Genomic DNA, 19,618 nt, shown 5'->3' with positions numbered 1-19,618 from the left:
TCTTCAGAGTTGTTTCTATAAGGGAACAGTGGATATATGATTGACCACTAAAACAGGTCATATAAGAGAGGCTCACTTCAGGAAGCCGGGCAGCCTAGTGCAGGGGTCATCAACTACATTTGTACAGGGGCCAGCTTTTCTCTTGACAGACACTGTGGGGGCCGGACTTTAAAATATACTTGCACATATGCCTGACAGCAGCTGTCAAGCCCGATGTAAAGAAGTTGGTGTCAGATCGGGAAAAAAAACAACTTCTCCCATTAACCTTATGAGAATATTTCAGCCTTGTGATTTTATGTTTGTTGTTTAATTACCCGATATGATTTATATTCTGGGGGCTGGATGGAAAGCTTTGGGGTCCTGATGTGGCCCGTCTGCTGCCAGTTGATGATCAATGGCCTAGTGGTTATGTGGCGTGTCTCAGCAGCCATGGGTTCGATTCCGACCTCGGCCCACTCTCTCCTCCCAACTTATCCTGTCTCTCTTCAGCTGTCCTGTCCAATGAAAGATGTTAAAAAGTGAATGTGATGATACGAGGGGCTGCGGTCGAGGGTGAGACAAGTCTTTGTCCTTCATGCTGCACCATGTCCTCGAAATCGCCTCAATTCATTCGTCTCAAAGACATAATCAAAAATACTATTTTTCTGTATCGTCGAGTAAATAAACACACACAGGGAGAAAGAGAATCCACAAAATAGTTCTCATTTATTTTCCACATCAGAAAGAACCCAGCATGAAACATATAAATAATAAAAGTAGGATTCACACATTTCAATAAATAAATACCTCTTCATTGTCGTTCACTGTTGGTGTCCTGCACCTGACATAATTACTTCCTGTTTAGATTTGATGCAAATTGCAAATGATTAGAATTTTTTTATCAGTAACAAGAGAATGAACTGCTGGATAAAATCCTGTTATGAGACCTTACTGTATCGTCAAAGGTTTATAAATATTCATAATTACTTACAGATTACACATGAGTACATATGCAAAAAAGACATTGCCACATCTGGCCCTTGGGTTTAAAATTTAACCAACTAAGGAGGTTAAAGGACAGCGGGACACTGGACCAAACTACCTGCCTGATTATGTCAAATGTTGCCAAACGTATCCCTCATGAGCTACTCAAACAAAAGGCCTTTTTTTTTTTTTTTTTGCTGCTGTGATGTAACATGGAGTCCATTACCAACCAGAATGACTCCACGAAAACCACTTCTAGAAAACTGTATCCCAAAGTTGTAAAGTATTAAATGTTTTCATGTTCATCAGCAGATAACGTCGACTCTTTGGAGTCGCTTTGACTCGACTGTACTGTGAGTCATTCTGTGGCCTCACTGATGTCAAACAAGGTGTAAAGTGTGAGTTCTCCCAATTTGCAGTCACACGAGTGAGTTTTCATAACAAACTTACAGTGCCTCTCAAGTTTGCATATATATATAAATCAGAGTCAGTGTCTTAGTCTTGTTTTGCCCTTTCTGCTATATTATTCTTTACTGGGCTGACGGGCACGTTGGGCTGTAAAACCCGCAGGGGGTCATCAAAAGACGTGATGGTCTCTTTGGACACAGCTCCAGTTTGGTCCTGTTCAGGCTGCCTGTGATCTGCGTCTCTGTGATCCTTTGCTGAATGTGAAGGATTCTGTAATGGAGCCGAGGGATTCATCTCCCCACTCCTCCTCCGTCTCTTAGCTGAGCTACCCCGGATCCTCTGCACCAGGGATGACGGAGGTTCAGGTGGCTCCTGGTGAGAAACTGGCAGCTCGGCTGCTTTGAGCTGGAGCAGTCGATCCCCACTTGTAGAGTAAAAGACGTCACGGTGATTCTCCAAATCTAACCAAATGCGCTGAAAGAGACATTCTTCTCTCTCCCTCTGTCTCTGTAAGGAAGAACAAAGTAAGAAAATATGAAACGTTTAATATTTTCAGCCCTCAAACATCACAGCTTTAAATTTGTTTCATTGAATAAATGACTCACAGAGTTGTACAACTCTCCCTCTCCGTCCATGCAGACGAACCGCTTTCTTCTCAAATCAAATATTGACACAAAGTTGCTGGTAAATGTTCGTAGCGGCAGTATGACTGCAAGAAAAACAAGATCGAACATGTCATCAGCAGTTCTACATAAGAAACATATTGTGTAAGTGGAGTTTCAAAGCTGGTTGGACATTTGCGGCTGCAAGAAATCACATTTGTTTGTTTGTATGGATGACGTGCAAAATCATTTCCAACATATCAGTCCAAACATAGATATACGTTTAAAATGTTTTTCCAGCTTTGATTTCTGTGTAGGAATACGTTCCTCCAGGTGTTGTGTTTTTTTTCCTGAACATTTTAGCAAATCATTTTATTACCTTCTAAAAACAAACTTAGATTAAGAATAAAATTGTACAATTATTTATCCAAAGGTCTCAATTTCTTCATTCATACGATCTCATATTAGACTGATTGTGTGTGCGTGTTTGTGTATATTACGGCGCTCACCCAGAAAGGCTCTGTGGATGCCTTTTCTCTTTGATCCACTCAGCTCCACCGTGAAGGGCCTCGTACCAGCAGGTGCCTCTGCATGATCTCCTGCGTCGAAGCTGCTCGGCTGATGTTGTGAAAGCCACTCTGGATCCCGGAGCCTCGGAGCACAATCCACCACGACAGACACAGCAATGAGCATGAGTAGGAAGGAAGCCGGTTGCATGATCAATTGGGGATACCGTGCTTTGGGCAGCTACTGGAGGAGGAGAAATTCCAGCAGGTCTATTTAAACAGGAGGTCAATAAACCTGGCTTACTCATTTACCACAATGACTCAAAGCCGGCCTGTTTTTCTGAGCTCGTTCAGGTGGAACTCCTGCATGCACTCACTGGCAAAACATTATTTACCACTATTTAAATTCTTTAAAAGAAATTCATGACTGTACCTTTGATTTCAGAGACTGCAGCAGAGAGGAAGGGATGGAGATAATGCTTGAACTTTTCTCATTAACGACACAGAAGAAGAAAATGAAGTCAGATAGGGCCGAAAGGTTTCTAAACATTTGATTGTATTTCATTTGTTGAAGCCAGACTTTGACTACTCAGTACAGTCGGAGTAACGTCGATTTATTTTAGATTTAAGCTGCATAGAAGGAGGAATCTAATTGAACCTATTCAATGTTAAAAATAACTCTCCTGCTCGCTAACCGAAGGCCACAATCAGTCATGAAACCCTCCCAGCTTCATTGGCTGACAGTTAATGAATATTGCATTTTGTTGAGCCACATTGTGTGATGACTCAACCGAGAAGAAGGACACATACTTTGTTTATTAACTAACTGTGCATAACTTCGCCCCTTTCTCCCTTCCGTTTACGTAATGGACTGTTGAAGGAATAGCTTTCATCCCTCTTTTTTTGTTTTCCATTCAATTTAAAACGTTCCGGTGCTCTCAATGAGCTGGTGCAGGAACAAAATCAGCAGACTGAGGAGGAAGACAGGCCTGCACACTCGCTCAAATGCCACACAAAGTTAAGTTTTAATTAACCACAATCACACTCAGAGAAACTGGTCAGACAATGTGGAAAAACTACATGATATGGAGATACAATTTAAGACTACTACTACTAAGTAGCCATTACAAGTTTCCAATTCCCTGAATGAATGAATGAATAACTCAAAAAACATTTAATCAAGTCAAGTTGTTCTCTGGGTTCACAGTATTCAGTCCAACAGACCACCTGTTCAACTCCAGTGTTACTCCTGGAAGCATTCGGTTCTTCTGAAACGGTCTCTTGCTACATAACTACTGAACCAGCTCCGACCCCAGCAGTGCTTTCATCAAACAGGAACACTGCAAAAACTCAAATCTTAGCAAGTCCAATTATAAAGTCAAAATATCTCGTTAAGCTAATTATGAGCCGTAGTCACCTGACAAGCTAACATCTACATCGTATTTCAAGATATCAGATTTACAATGAGAGCATGAATTGCTTGTAGTAAGGACAAATGAAATGAGATGTTCTATTTTCACGACGAGTACATCTCACATATCTTAACTTGTTGCAAGAAATTCAGGCCTTTATTTTCATGCTCACATCTTGAGATAAGATTTATATCTGCAGTTTTCCGGTAACAGTGGCTTATAGTAAGTGTGGAAATTTATTTATTTTTCATTTATTTTTGAATATTTTATTTGTAGTTTTTATCTTTTGTGCATAATACAAATAATACAAGGACATACAGGAACTCAAACAAACAAACACAGCTCAGACATGTACATTAAAAAATTGGTGAAAAGTAAACATAAATTTCTTTGCATAGCTGCCAGTCACTCAGTAAACCCAAATAGGCTGTGTATTAAGTCTCTCAAGAAGAGGTCCGTGGTGGTAACAAGGTGAGTTTTCAACCTACATCAGCTTTGTCCAAATGGGCAAGAAATGGGTCCCAGATTGCCAAGAATTTCTTTGTCCTCAGGAACCTGAGTTTTTCCATTCGTATGGCTGACATCATTTCAGAGATCCATTTTTGAAAAGAAGGTGGGGAAGACGACTTCCAGTCTGTCAGAATGAGTCTCTTAGCGATAATCATCCCCAGTGCTAAGGAGCATTGCAGGCGTGAGGGAAGACTTTCAGATAACTGTGAGCAGCCAAAGATTGCAACTTCAGCATCTGGATAAAAGAGTTTGTTATAGGCCTTAGAGTACCAGTCAAATATTTTGGACCAAAATCCAGTGAGCAAAGGACAGGACCAGAAGGCATGAGTCAATGTGTCCTCTGAAACTTTGCACCTGTCACACAATGGGGAAACAGAAGAATAGAATCGATGCAACCTGTGTTTAGAATAGTGAAGTCGGTGGACCACCTTAAATTGAATCAGCTGGTGTCTACTGTTCACAGAGCAAGAATGTATCATAGACATACTCTTATCCCACAAAACCTCTGACAGAGCAGTGCCCAATTCCTCTGTCCAAGCCTCCCGGATCTTTACAGTATGGGCTGAGATACAACTGTCAAACAAACACACAAACTTAGAGATGAGATGTATGGAGTTGGGAGGGTTTTTCAGGACATCAAAAAATGTGTTTTCTGCTGGGAGGGTCTCAAAATCATGAATTTTGGATCGAACATAGTGTCTCATTTGCAGATAGCTAAAAAAGTGTGACTAGCGCAGATTAAATTTCTCTCTCAGCTGATTGAATGAAGCAAAGTGTTCGTCTATGTAGAGGTCTGCAACGTTTACCAAACCCCTCTCCCTCCAGACATGATAGGTTTTATCTAACTGTTGAGGCAAAAAAGAGTGGTTAAAACAGATTGGTGTCTGCACAGAGGTCTCCGGTAGATTTAAAAAGCTTCTGATCTGGTTTAAGATTCTTACAGAGTACTTAATAACAAAGCTTAGAGCCTTTAAGGACTCAGGCTTCTCTAGCTTGGAAAATAGCATGGCGGGCAAGGAAGAGCCGCCAACCAAGGCAGCCTCCATGTCAAGCCACAAGGGGGCATCGGTGGCCAAACCACCCAGCTTACTGTGCCAAAACATCAAGGCCCTGGCATTGGCAGCCCAGTAGTAGTGCCTGAATACCGGTAGGCCCAGCCCGCCCACAGACCTGGGTTTTTGCAGGTGCGCCTTTGAGATTCTGTGATTTTTGTAGTTCCAAATGTAAGACAAAATTACAATGTCTTAACTCTTTAAAAAAAGCTGATGTGAGAAAAATTGGGAGGTTCTGGCAAAGGTAAAGGAATCTGGGAAGGGAAATCATTTTAATTGCATTCATACGCCCCAACATAGATAATGGTAAGGTTTTCCATTTTTCAATGTTTTTTTTTAAGTTTAGAGACAAATTAAGAATAGTTTAGTTTAAACATTAATTTGGGGTTTTTAGGTATTATCAAGCCGAGATATGAGAGGTGGTCTCTGACTATTTTGAACGGGACATTTTCAAGGAAATCAGGGGAGTACACATCTGAGAGAGGCATAAAATCACTTTTTGTCCAGTTGATTGTGTAACCGGAAAGCCTGCCAAAAGAAGTGATCACGTCCAAAAGTAAGGGAACAGATTTTTCCGAATGTTGCAAGCACAATATTACGTCATCGGCATACAGGCCGATGAGGGATTCTACACCTCTCACCTCCAGTCCCTCAATGCCTGGGTGACCTCTTATTTTTAGAGCAAGAGGCTCCAACGCGATGGCAAAGAGAGCCGGCGAAAGGGGGCAGCCTTGCTGAACAGAGCGATGTAAAGGGAAAGTGACAGACTTATCTCCATTAGTTAAAATGGAGCACGTCGGACTGGCATAAATCAATTTTACCCAATATAAACGTTTCACCAAACCCAAACCTAGACAATGATCTGAACATGTAGGGCCACTCGACCTGGTCAAAGGCCTTGTGCGCGTCAAGAGACAGGATGGCCGCTCCACCAACCCCGTTGTGGTCAGCGTACATGGTATTAAGGAGGCGCCTGACATTAGAGAAGGAGAACCTGCCTGGGATGAATCCTGTTTGATCAGGATGGATGATGGAGGACAGGTGCTTGTTTAGCCGGTTTGCTAGCATTTTGGTGATTACCTTCCTGTCGAAGTTCTGAAGTGCAATCGGTCTATAACTGGCCGGGTCCGTCTCTTCCCTGCCCTTCTTCAGAATGAGAGAGATATTAGCCTCATAAAGTGTTTGTGGCAAAGTATTGTCTTCCTTTGAGTTAGCTATCATTCTAAGAAGGAATGGGGAAAGTAAGTCACTGAAAGCTTTATAAAATTCACCCCCGAAGCCATCAGGCCCAGCTGCCTTGCCCGAAGGAAAGGATTTTATGGCTGAAGTAATTTCTTCTAGTGTGAAGTCAGAGTCGATTTCATCCCTGGCATTATCACTTAGCAAAGGCATAGTTATAGAATCCAAAAAGTCACTGAGGTCAGAGTGAATTACATTATGTTTAGAAGAATACAGTTCGCTGTAAAATTCTTGAAAACGGTTGTTTATTTCTTTGGGGTCAGTAAGCAGGGTGCCCACCTAGGATTTAATACAATGGATTGCCCTCAACGCTAGGGTGTCTTTGAGCTGCTGTGCCAGGAGTCTCGCAGGTTTGTCCCCAAGTTCAAATTGTTTCTGTCTTAACTTCAGGAGAAGGTTGTTTATTTGACAATCTAGGGAGCTATTGTACTCATATTTAAGCTTCAATATCTCCCTGTAATCATCAGAAGACTTAGAAGCCTGGTATGCTATCTCTAAGGCAGGGAGAGTGTTCTCAATCTCTGATAGTCGCCTCACTTTCTCTTTCTTAGCAGCAGATTCATATGAAATTATATCCCCGCAAATCACAACTTTCAACGTCTCCCATAATGTGGAGTCTGACACTTCACCATTATCATTCGTTTCTATGAAATGGTTTAATCTCATGGTATTGTGTTTTATGGATTTATCATCACTGAGTAGGATGGGATATGACGGCTTTGGTAAAGAAAGGTTTAAGGACATTGTCAGGGGGCTATGATCAGATATTAGTATGTTGTGATATTTCAAATTTTCAACACAGGAAATCAAATGAGAATCAATTAAAAAATAGTCTATTCTGCTGTAAGATTTGTGAACTGAGAAGGTTGTTTAAAACCTGCACCGATGTAATTTTAGGAGGGGGACACGTGGACAGTCTGTCCAAATAGGGATCTAAATAACAGTTTAAATCACCAACAATTATAATATTTGAATTGCTGATGTTGGGTAGCAGGTCAAACATTTTCTTAAAAAAATTAGGTTCATCCGTGTTTGGACCGTAGATATTAAGGAAGGTTAGTGGGAATGAGTTAATAGTACCAGAGACCATTACATACCTGCCACAGGGGTCAGTAACCAAGGAAGTGAGTTGAAATGGAATATTTTTTCTAAAGAGTATGGCCACCCCACGGGTATGGGAGGTAAACAGTGATTGATAAACCTGTGAGATCCACCTCAGTCTTCGCTGTTCAGTTGCCTTAATATGTGTTTCCTGCAAGAGAATCACATCTGCAGACAGAGATTTGAGATGCCTAAAGACTTTTTCTCTCTTGACAGTGTGGCCAAGTCCCCTAACATTCCATGAGACTATTGAAATATTTCTACCTCCCTGTGTTCCACCAGGAGATCTCTGCATGAGAAGATAAAAGACAAACTATAAAATCTGAAGACAGACACAATAAACACTGTAAGGTTACTGGCAGTATTGCGTGAGCACAGCATAGGGAAACAAGCAGCACAAACATGTCTGAGCCAAGAAAAACAAAAAACAAAGAACAAATAACCCCCCCCCCCCACCACCTTTTGTGTCTCCCTGAACCTGACACGTGAAATCCCGTTTCTATCAGAGACGAAGCTGCCGGACATAAATCTACAATACCTCACCGTCCCCTCCCCGTGACAAGCTTATAAAGAACAGTATTATCCAGAACCACATAATAAGAGAAAATAATGGTGGAAGTGAGTCGCACCAACAACGGAATCTTAGCAGACAGTTAAACAACAGCTGCGGATCACTGCAGCAACAAGTGTACAAGGCATTAACAGATTCCAACACAGTGTGTATTACAGTTCATTGAGAATGTAGTTCTCTCACTTTGCCCACACACATGAACAGTCATGTTAAACTGAAAAAAAAGTGTATTGTGTGGAGTATATTACTACTCCCCCTCACGTGCATTATTCCTTTCCACGAAGCGCTTCGCCTCTTTCGGATCATCGAAGACCTTGGGTGCTTCACCATCTCGCTGGTAGATATGGAGTCTTGCCGGGTAGCGCAGGGTGTGCTTGATACCTCAATCCCGTAAGATCTGCATTACGTCTCGGAAGGCACGGCGTTGAGTCATCACCTTGCTGGTGTAATCCGGGAAGATCAAGATTTTGCTACCTTTGTACTCCATGGGCTGTTGTTTGCCCCGACGCAGGATCAGTTCTTTCACTTGGAAGTGATGGATGCGGGCTAGTATGGTACGCGGCTTGGTGCCCGCAGCTGGTGCCGGTTGGAGAGAGCGGTGCGCCCGGTCCACTTTCACCGGTTGTGGAAAATGCTCCTCCCCGAGCTGCTTTGGGATCAGTCTGGAAACAAACTCAGTCGGGTTACCTTCCTCTGCGCCCTCCTTTACGCCGACAATCTTAATGCTGTGCCTCCGGGAGCGGGCTTCTAGGTCCAGCACCTTGGTTTGGAGTTGGCTGCTATGTTTCGTTAGCTCCGAGTACTTAGCTTCTAGCTCCTGCACACATACATCAAGGTCGCTGGTTGCTAGCTCTTGGTTAGCCACACGGGTCTGCAGGGCAGCTTGCGAGGCCACAAGCGACTGGAAGCTAGTTTCAAACGTGTCAAAGCGCTCATTAATGCCACGCAGAACCGATTCAGACATCTCCTTACATAATTCCCTGCACATGGCGAATGTTTTTTCGGGTGGTCCTTCCAGCGCAGCGGGGGGATCACCTTGATGGCCGCTGCTGGCGCCAGCACTAGCGGTAGCTCCGACAGTCTGGCTATCGATAGTTTTGCTTCTGCTGGAAAGACTTGGCTTCGACATTTTTAAACTGTGTAGGTCTTGCGCTTAGGTAGAAAGGGTTGAATCGTCTCGTGGGACTTTGAACTATTATTTGTGGTCAAATTATAGATTTTTTAGGTCGCGGAGAGGAGCACTGACAAAACACGTCTACACCATAAGCATGTGCACTAGCGCCCCTAATGTGTGTGGTCTTATTTGTGAAAATAAGACAAATAGACTTGCTGAGATTTGAGTTTTTTTGCAGTGTATCTCTCAGCAGTCTCTGAGTAAAACTTCCTTCATCGCTCTTGTCTTCCTCCTCCTCCCCCGAGGAGCGTACAGTACATCAGCTCGCACACACCATGCCCTCTTATTCCTGACTCGTGGTAAATTTAACTGATACCATCTCTTCTGTTGCTTTGGCAGAAACAGAACATGACAGGAGCGTGCTCAGTTTGACACATGGGCCCACACTAACACACACACAAACACAAACACACACACAAACACACACACACCCTGAACAGACGCTACACATTTGTCTCTGCTACTAGACCAGATGAGCTGGAGCTTAAAGGGCACGTGAACCTATGCTCACAGACATTTTTGTCAGTGTGTTACAGTAATGTTAGAAAGGGTATGAGGTAAAATATGATAACATACATCTGTATTTATAGCCACGTCTCACCACATTGGCCTGACCCGTGTTTCTGCTGCTAAACACAAATGTGCAGGTCGGAAACCAGAAAAATAACAACTGTATTTAAAGATTAAAAAAACAATGAGCTCTAACACACCTTCCAACAGGAAGTAAACTTTGATCAGAAGAACTAGAATCATTTATATCTTCGTTGCACATTCAGGACTAATATTACTGTATCCTGCAGGTGCAAACCTCCCTAAAACAACATGACAAAAGTCTTTGAGACGGGTGAGAAAACACGGCTGCTACAGGCGACAGGAAGGCCCCCCATCTTCGACCTTGGCACAAAAGTGGCTCAGATGAGTCGGACATCAATCCCAGGGCCCTGCACCGTCTGTCCAGTCTGACATTTACTGGCGAGGGGGCACACTGGTCAGATGCTCAGGTATTTTACCCTACATTTCTCACATCCTTGTCAAGTTAAACAAACAACCAGTGCCACATGCAGAGTCCCATATAAGTCCTCTGAACATGGTTACTGTCTTCCTCTCTGCTTGCTCTTTGTCCCTCACCACGGCGTCGTCTCCATAGTGGAAAGATATACGGTACACAAAGGAAGAGTGTGAGCAGCTGTTGAATTCAAGTATGTTGTTCTGCAAACACAACCAGCCTATATGAACATTGCTAACATCACTCTCTGGTTCAATGCTCTCTGCAACATTTTCACACTGTGGCTCAAGGACCGATCTGAAGAAATGCATAAACGGCTTTTAAAATCTGGGATCGGTAGGTCTCACCATCTATACGTCAGACACACTGAGTCACGGGAAGTATTGTTCAAAAGTAATATCATCATGATCTCAAAAGCAGTTCCACTTCCCTCTCTCTGTTTTAAATGAATCTTCTCCTCATTAAAAGCAACTCTAACTTCAATCCTTTCTGCACAAACATGTTACTCTAAGTGCCAAAAATCAGCCAGCAAACCAACCTCAAACAGCTACCAATAGATTTAGAAAAAATAAGTTAGATAAATTAGAGTGAGTGCTCAACAACAAAATATTAACACTGTAGAACAGTGCAAGCGATTGCATCATCTCAATTTGAATAAAGGAGGGTTAAACATACGACGGACAGAATGCAGAGGACATTTTGCTTCATAGTGTCAGGTCTATAATATTCTGTTTACAGAGACCCCTCTAAAAATCACAACAGGTTTTTCAAAATAAGAGGCTCTGAAACCAAGCAGTTCCCCATTCATTCATAAATTAAACGTTTGGCCATAAACATACAGTACACACTCATGATCCGGCTAGAAAATTAGAGAAAATAAAAACTGGGATTGTCAAAGCTCCCTTGGATAAAATGGGCAGGGGGATGGAAAGGGGGGTGGGGGTGGGGGGATGAGTGCTGACTCTAAATCTAGCTTTCAATTTTAACAAGAGGCTCCACTGGGTTCTGTGCAGCATAGAGTCTCAAGTACTTAATTTATCTAATTATGGAAAGAAAATAAAGTAGAGAAACCTCTGGCCCTCTAGGAATTGGGCTAAAGCCCCCCGGGGGGCGCTGTCAGAGGGAGTGATGACTTGCGTTTCATTCCTATTTCTGACTCGAGCACCACGTTTCTCACATGCTAGGGGAAGGGGGTCGCAAGTAGGAATTCAAGGCACCGCCACCTCATGACAAAGCAAGAAAATCCAGCGCCATATTTGCAAGTCCGATGTGTTCTTGGGCAAGACACTAAACTCCAAGTTGCTCCTGCTGCTTCGTCCGCGGCGTATGAACCTGTATGAATGAGATTAGAGCAGCCTCTACTGTCAATGTGTGAATGTGTAGGAGTGACCTGTGGGGTCATCAGTGATAGTCTTTGTCCATCTGTTCAAGGTGGAGCAGCATGACAAAGCAAACATGTGACTTCAAAACATCCAGTCAAAAACGTTTTTTTTTTCTTTTTTTTTTACAAAAGTCTTTTATTATCATCTCAGGAATACAGTTGACTGCTGTGCACAGCACATACGTACAAAAATAAAAGGAAAACCATTTGTAATATAGTATTTTACTTACTCGTCATCATATTTTTCAGAAACAAATGATTGGAGAAGTCTGTTGTTTCAAACTAATTTACAATCATTTCAATAATCGGAACTAAGGCAGAAGGTGAGGTATATGTTAAAAAAGAGGAGAGGGACTCAGAGGAAGCACTCTCCCCTCAGTGCAGGAATAGAAAACTGAGAGAGAAACACAAAGGCTGCCGGCACACACACACACACACACACACACACACACACACACACACACACACACACACACACACACACACATCAACATCTGATCCCAGATCCTCCCACAGACCTCCTATTTCCCTGTGAACCAACACATTTTAAAACCAGCTGAACAGGCATGATAAATAATCCAGACACTGGATCTGTAATCAAAGGGGGTAACACACACACACACACACACACACACTCCATTTAGAATTCAGTATGCATAATCAAGGAATTTAGGGGGTCAGGATGAATATTTAATAGCCTTGCTTTCTATCAGTTACCTTTTCTGCCTTCAAGCCATTACAAGTTTCCAATTCCCTGAATGAATGAATGAATAACCCAAAAAACATTTAATCAAGTCAAGTTGTTCTCTGGGTTCACAGTATTCAGTCCAACAGACCACCTGTTCAACTCCAGTGTTACTCCTGGAAGCATTCGGTTCTTCTGAAACGGTCTCTTGCTACATAACTACTGAACCAGCTCCGACCCCAGCAGTGCTTTCATCAAACAGGAACACTGCAAAAACTCAAATCTTAGCAAGTCCAATTATAAAGTCAAAATATCTCGTTAAGCTAATTATGAGCCGTAGTCACCTGACAAGCTAACATCTACATCGTATTTCAAGATATCAGATTTACAATGAGGACAAATTAATCTGCCAAGCGTCTTGAAATGAGATGTTCTATTTTCACGACGAGTACATCTCAGATATCTTAACTTGTTGCAAGAAATTCAGGCCTTTATTTTCATGCTCACATCTTGAGATAAGATTTATATCTGCATTTTTCCGGTAACAGTGGCTTATAGTAAGTGTGGAAATTTATTTCTGACTGAAAATAAGACAAATAGACTTGCTGAGATTTGAGTTTTTTTGCAGTGTATCTCTCAGCAGTCTCTGAGTAAAACTTCCTTCATCGCTCTTGTCTTCCTCCTCCTCCCCCGAGGAGCGTACAGTACATCAGCTCGCACACACCATGCCCTCTTATTCCTGACTCGTGGTAAATTTAACTGATACCATCTCTTCTGTTGCTTTGGCAGAAACAGAACATGACAGGAGCGTGCTCAGTTTGACACATGGGCCCACACTAACACACACACAAACACAAACACAAACACACACACACCCTGAACAGACGCTACACATTTGTCTCTGCTACTAGACCAGATGAGCTGGAGCTTAAAGGGCACGTGAACCTATGCTCACAGACATTTTTGTCAGTGTGTTACAGTAATGTTAGAAAGGGTATGAGGTAAAATATGATAACATACATCTGTATTTATAGCCACGTCTCACCACATTGGCCTGACCCGTGTTTCTGCTGCTAAACACAAATGTGCAGGTCGGAAACCAGAAAAATAACAACTGTATTTAAAGATTAAAAAAACAATGAGCTCTAACACACCTTCCAACAGGAAGTAAACTTTGATCAGAAGAACTAGAATCATTTATATCTTCGTTGCACATTCAGGACTAATATTACTGTATCCTGCAGGTGCAAACCTCCCTAAAACAACATGACAAAAGTCTTTGAGACGGGTGAGAAAACACGGCTGCTACAGGCGACAGGAAGGCCCCCCATCTTCGACCTTGGCACAAAAGTGGCTCAGATGAGTCGGACATCAATCCCAGGGCCCTGCACCGTCTGTCCAGTTTGACATTTACTGGCGAGGGGGCACACTGGTCAGATGCTCAGGTATTTTACCCTACATTTCTCACATCCTTGTCAAGTTAAACAAACAACCAGTGCCACATGCAGAGTCCCATATAAGTCCTCTGAACATGGTTACTGTCTTCCTCTCTGCTTGCTCTTTGTCCCTCACCACGGCGTCGTCTCCATAGTGGAAAGATATACGGTACACAAAGGAAGAGTGTGAGCAGCTGTTGAATTCAAGTATGTTGTTCTGCAAACACAACCAGCCTATATGAACATTGCTAACATCACTCTCTGGTTCAATGCTCTCTGCAACATTTTCACACTGTGGCTCAAGGACCGATCTGAAGAAATGCATAAACGGCTTTTAAAATCTGGGATCGGTAGGTCTCACCATCTATACGTCAGACACACTGAGTCACGGGAAGTATTGTTCAAAAGTAATATCATCATGATCTCAAAAGCAGTTCCACTTCCCTCTCTCTGTTTTAAATGAATCTTCTCCTCATTAAAAGCAACTCTAACTTCAATCCTTTCTGCACAAACATGTTACTCTAAGTGCCAAAAATCAGCCAGCAAACCAACCTCAAACAGCTACCAATAGATTTAGAAAAAATAAGTTAGATAAATTAGAGTGAGTGCTCAACAACAAAATATTAACACTGTAGAACAGTGCAAGCGATTGCATCATCTCAATTTGAATAAAGGAGGGTTAAACATACGACGGACAGAATGCAGAGGACATTTTGCTTCATAGTGTCAGGTCTATAATATTCTGTTTACAGAGACCCCTCTAAAAATCACAACAGGTTTTTCAAAATAAGAGGCTCTGAAACCAAGCAGTTCCCCATTCATTCATAAATTAAACGTTTGGCCATAAACATACAGTACACACTCATGATCCGGCTAGAAAATTAGAGAAAATAAAAACTGGGATTGTCAAAGCTCCCTTGGATAAAATGGGCAGGGGGATGGAAGGGGGGGGGGGGGGGGGGATGAGTGCTGACTCTAAATCTAGCTTTCAATTTTAACAAGAGGCTCCACTGGGTTCTGTGCAGCATAGAGTCTCAAGTACTTAATTTATCTAATTATGGAAAGAAAATAAAGTAGAGAAACCTCTGGCCCTCTAGGAATTGGGCTAAAGCCCCCCGGGGGGCGCTGTCAGAGGGAGTGATGACTTGCGTTTCATTCCTATTTCTGACTCGAGCACCACGTTTCTCACATGCTAGGGGAAGGGGGTCGCAAGTAGGAATTCAAGGCACCGCCACCTCATGACAAAGCAAGAAAATCCAGCGCCATATTTGCAAGTGCTCTAGTTGCCCCAACAGGGACAGAGACAATCAAACATAGAGGATGGGAAATGTCCTTCATGGATGACAACAAAAACATTTTTCAGTAAACAGGCATTCCTCTCTGTAGAAATTTCATGCACACATTTCTCTTTTTTTCTGCTTCCTCTTCTTCTCAGGATATGGTGCTTTGAGGTAATAACGTATCCTTTTCATTTCCAAAAAAAGGATGAACCACTGACAGGCCAAGCAAGGCTCAACCAGTTCCAGCAAGCACCCATAAAAACTGAGGGGATAATTGACATCGCTCCATCCCCTTCATATCACAAAATGATGAAAATCATAAAAGCAGCAAAGAATGGCATTTCCATCATTTCTAATACAAAGTAAGCTACCCAAATATACATATAAAGTTAGAATAAATACTATCAGATATAGTGGTATTTCTTTCTTTTACAGTCCATTTTGTATTTTGTGTTTGTACGTACGTATACGGTATTTAGGTTACCTGGGAAATAATCCACATGTGCAAATAAGTTTGTCATTGCCAGTTTTTTTTTCGCTCATCATATTCGGGGTAAGAAGTGCGTCACAGTCATGGCAGTGGTGGCCTTGTTGCCCTTCTTCACGCGGCCATGCTTGCTGAGTGCTATGTAGGAGCCTCTGTAAACCAGAGACTCGTAGGCGTTGTAGTTGTTTGGGAGCAAGCTCTCCTTGAACTTACACTCGTCATGGAAGACTGTCTGCAGAAGACAAAGACACAGAGAGCGTGCATTTTAATGGACAACTCGGGGAAAAAGACAGTTTGTGGTTTGAAGCTATAAAGGCAGAACATCAAAATATAAATCTATATTTAGATAACAAACAGCGCTGGGAACAATGCATTTATATTTTGACAGTTTTAATATCCATGCAGCACCAACTCCTCTTAAAGGTATATTGACTTTGCTGCTTGTGTAATAAAACAAAGCACAACAAGTCAGATCATCCGTCAGATCAGCTGATATTTCACTCACTAAAATAATTTATGGTAGCTCAGAAATTGTACACAAGTAGAAAAGGGGGGGGGGGGCAAAAGCAGAAACACAAATAAACACAACATTTAAAAATATTTAAAAAGAAAAATCTTCAGAAAGCCTAAAATGCATGACAGCAAACACACAGTAAATACATGATCAATGGTATGTTAAAAACATGAACATAATCAGTCCTCCCCGTTGAATTTTCATTGCTAACCTTAGTATTAGACTGGTGATGAAAATGAGGGAGACCACAGACATGAGGACAGTTTCAGCTAAATGCTAATATTATAATTCTCTGAAAGCACACACTAGACGACTCGGCCAGACCGGGAGACCACACACCTGCCGTTTCACGACTACACAGACACAGATCTCACGGTGATCAAACGGGACTTCAGAAGGAAAACAAATATGGATGACTATCGACGTCGTCAGCTGGCTGTCCTGCTGTGTTTTTCGTTACAATAGGGATGAGATCCTGGCTGAGAAGATAGATTATGTGCAGCTTTATTAAATTTGCAGCGCAAGCTGAGGGTGAGTTGTCAGATCAGGTTGGTGATGTTTCCAAGTCTGGCTGCTCTCATTGGCTGCTTAGAGTATTCTGTCGGAGTTAGTCCGACCAGGAATCGTAAATATCAAACATGTCTGATGTTTATGATTCCAGATCAGGGAGGTTCCGACTCGATCAGGACCAGTAAAATAATCGTAGTGAGACCACTCACTTGAGGATTTTTGGACAAAAAAATTGCACCCCTTGACCATAGTGGGGGGCAATACTCCAGATACTTTTACCATTATTACTGACATTGTAGTTTTAAATCTATCTTATTCATTGTTGTTGCTCTGTTTGTCTCTCTCCTTCTTCCTGCATCTCCCTCTATCCCGCTTTTCAAGACCAGCACGGTCTCAGCAGACGGCTGTTCATCATGAGTCTGGTTCTGCTCGAGGTTTCTGCCTCTTAAAGGAAGTTTTTCCTCTCCACTGTTACTTTACTAAATGTTGCTTAGTGCTCATGATGGATCAATGTCAGGTCTTTGTAGTTAATATGACAAAGAGTAAGGTCTTTTATCTGCTCTTTTAGCAAAGTGTCTTGAGATAACATTTGTTATGAAACTGAATCGGTGCTATGCAAATACATTTTTTTTTATGGATTTATTTTGGCCTGTAGGGGGGCCCTAAGTGGATCTGGATTTTGGTAACATATGGTATGGAGATCATGATTTACAAGGGGGTTGAAGGAAGCAGAAGGACAGGGTTGTAAGGACACGGGGAAAATACCCACTCAGGACCACCAGAGGTCAGTTTTACATTAGAAAAAGTAGAGAGGTCATTTTCTTGCCGAGCATTCTGGCTTATCCCTGCCCAGGCCCACTACCTGATCTCTAGTCACAGATTCTACATGAAAATGATGAATCTGGGGCGCTGGTTGTCTAGCTGTTAGTTTGCGTGCGCCCAATGTATAAAAGTCTGTAGTCCTCAAACTGGGCGGCCCGGGTTCAAATCCGACCTGTGGCTCCTTTCGCACGTGATTCCCCACTCTCTCTCTTTCCCTGACTTCTGTCTCTATCCACTGTCCTGTCTCTCAAATAAAGGCAAAAAAACCCAATGAGCCAATAAGCGTTTAGATTTCCTGACTCCTGGAATGCATCTTAATTGATCGATCTGACCTCCATTCAACAAACAAACATTTTGAAAGTTGTCTTTCTCCTCTTGAGGACAGACCTGAAAAAGTTTGCATTATGACTTTTTTACAAATCTGCAACATTATGATGTCATTTCAGCAAACTTACGACCCGTTTCTTGCAAGTCAATCAAGAATATTTTCTCTTGTGGGTTCATACCGCTTTTGTAAAGCAAAGTGAAGCCTCTGTGTAACTATTTACAGTTCAGCTGAGACTCACTAGAAGCAGATGAACAGGCCTTCCTCCGCTGGATGTCGTGAAGCAAGAAATGATGGTGCTTCTTCTGAAATCATCTGGTGGGGAGAATTTCACTTCCCTTTTGATCTGATCACAGAGTGGCTTATAAAGGGGCTTTTAGACTGTAAACTATGAAGCGCACAGAAGCTAGAACCTTGGCTGTGATGCGCCTACAGAGGCACTGCTTGTCAACAGGCAAGGCAGGCAACTGCCGCAAATCGACAGCAGCGGCCCAAAATGCGCAAATTTTGCAATGACAGTAGGAAACCTCCCTAAGGGGGCCCCATTTAAAATCATTCACTCTCGTTGCCTTGAAAAGCGTTGCATGCATTATTGCTGTGAAAACCAGAATTTGTCAATGGAAGTCAACTGAGAAAAATGAAGAGGAATTATCCGTCTACAGGTGAGAAAAAAGAAACAGGAAAAAGGGGAAGAGGAGGAAGCGTCGGGACAATGACAGAGATTATGGTGATAAATGTGGGTTGAAGGGCCCCCAATTATTTTTTTGCCTGGGGCCCCAACAGACTCTAGAATCGTAACCGCTGGCTACACTAGAACATCCGGAAAGTTTCTCTGTGATATCATCGTCAGCTGATTACTGATGGCTTCCAAAATGTCTTACTAGCCAATGTCTGACATTATCTGTCACCAAGCTCTGCTTTTTTTTTAACTATAATGTGTTTTTTTTTAAATATTTGCACTATTTCTGATGTTGAATAATTGAACTGCTGAACTTAAGGAACACTTTTAATTATATTCAAAAAAAAGTAAAACTATTTGTATGAAGTCCAAAAATGTATATCTCTGTAAATTTCTTTGACCACACATTAAAGCAAAAAGAATCAAAATAATACAAACACTGAGGTAGGAGTATGACACTGATCACTGACGTACCTTTTAATTAAAACCCCTCATTGTGAAACTCAAAGCAGAGTTTCTACCTTTGCAGAGAAAACGGGACTGCTCCGTCACTCAGTGCTGACAGGTCAGGACTCGTACAGTGTACACTACTCTCCATCAGAGGCCATGTGGCCTAATTCAATCTCTTATCACATCTTCAGCCTGCTCACGAGCTAACGCTTCGTCACTCGTGACCAGATAACCGACTCACATTCTGTCTGTCAAGTGAGTTTGCCACAGCGAGCAAACCGGCAGTCATGTGTCAGCAGGGCTCTACTCAACACGATGTGTGCGTCCCCACCTCCAGCATTTATATATTCTCAGCTGTAGAGGCCAATAATTACAGCTTGTAAAGTTAATCCTCAGTAATATTAAAACATCTTTTCTGTGTGCTGTCGATGAGGTTCAATTGTCCCTCCAGTTTCTTAGTCCTTGGAGTTAGAAACCCTCAATATATAAAATAATTTTAAAGGGC

The 19,618-nt window shown here is 42.3% G+C and overlaps 2 protein-coding genes and 1 long non-coding RNA gene across 5 annotated transcripts in view; 1 reads left to right on the top strand and 2 right to left on the bottom strand.

Annotated features, from left to right (window-relative positions):
- Window positions 1–1,458: 1,458 nt before the first annotated feature.
- LOC132973334 (fibroblast growth factor 23-like) lies at window positions 1,459–2,690 on the bottom strand. The gene is made up of 3 exons (XM_061036759.1): window positions 2,483–2,690; window positions 1,977–2,080; window positions 1,459–1,878 (listed from the first exon to the last, which is right to left on the bottom strand). Exons 1-3 carry the CDS (start codon window positions 2,688–2,690, stop codon window positions 1,459–1,461), a joined length of 732 nt encoding a protein of 243 aa, XP_060892742.1.
- LOC132973336 (fibroblast growth factor 6-like) overlaps window positions 2,586–19,618 on the bottom strand; it is a 19,153-nt gene continuing 2,120 nt past the window's right edge. Inside the window, exons 3-5 of one of the 2 annotated variants that reach the window (XR_009672983.1) lie at window positions 15,811–16,045; window positions 2,913–2,964; window positions 2,586–2,723 (exon numbers count right to left, since the gene is read on the bottom strand). Coding sequence is in view for 1 of the 2 variants with exons in the window: in XM_061036762.1 (XP_060892745.1) it covers window positions 15,869–16,045 (177 nt within the window). In the remaining variant the exon portion in view is untranslated. Of the gene's footprint in view, window positions 2,724–2,912; window positions 2,965–15,748; window positions 16,046–19,618 lie in introns of those variants that run through there. The other variant, XM_061036762.1, reaches the window with a different exon arrangement.
- Window positions 8,239–19,618, top strand: part of LOC132973339 (uncharacterized) — a 23,708-nt gene continuing 12,328 nt past the window's right edge. Inside the window, exons 1-2 of one of the 2 annotated variants that reach the window (XR_009672984.1) lie at window positions 8,239–10,737; window positions 13,855–14,055. This is a non-coding gene — a long non-coding RNA (uncharacterized LOC132973339). The remainder of the gene's footprint in view (window positions 10,738–13,854; window positions 14,056–19,618) is intronic. The other variant, XR_009672985.1, reaches the window with a different exon arrangement.

The sequence above is a fragment of the Labrus mixtus genome, chromosome 4, assembly GCF_963584025.1.
Source record: "Labrus mixtus chromosome 4, fLabMix1.1, whole genome shotgun sequence".
Taxonomy (NCBI): domain Eukaryota; kingdom Metazoa; phylum Chordata; class Actinopteri; order Labriformes; family Labridae; genus Labrus; species Labrus mixtus.
Note: the sequence above shows the minus strand (reverse complement) of the source record. Positions and strands in the feature narration are given on the sequence as shown.

Excerpts from the sequence above, each read along its gene's own strand:
- LOC132973334 (XM_061036759.1), bottom strand. The coding sequence starts at position 2,690 with ATGCAACCGGCTTCCTTCCTACTCATGCTCATTGCTGTGTCTGTCGTG. Across the intron at positions 2,081-2,482 it reads CATCCACAGAGCCTTTCTGG|TCATACTGCCGCTACGAACA; the intron begins GTGAGCGCCGTA and ends TTTTTCTTGCAG. Across the intron at positions 1,879-1,976 it reads AGGGAGAGTTGTACAACTCT|AGACAGAGGGAGAGAGAAGA; the intron begins GTGAGTCATTTA and ends TCTTCCTTACAG.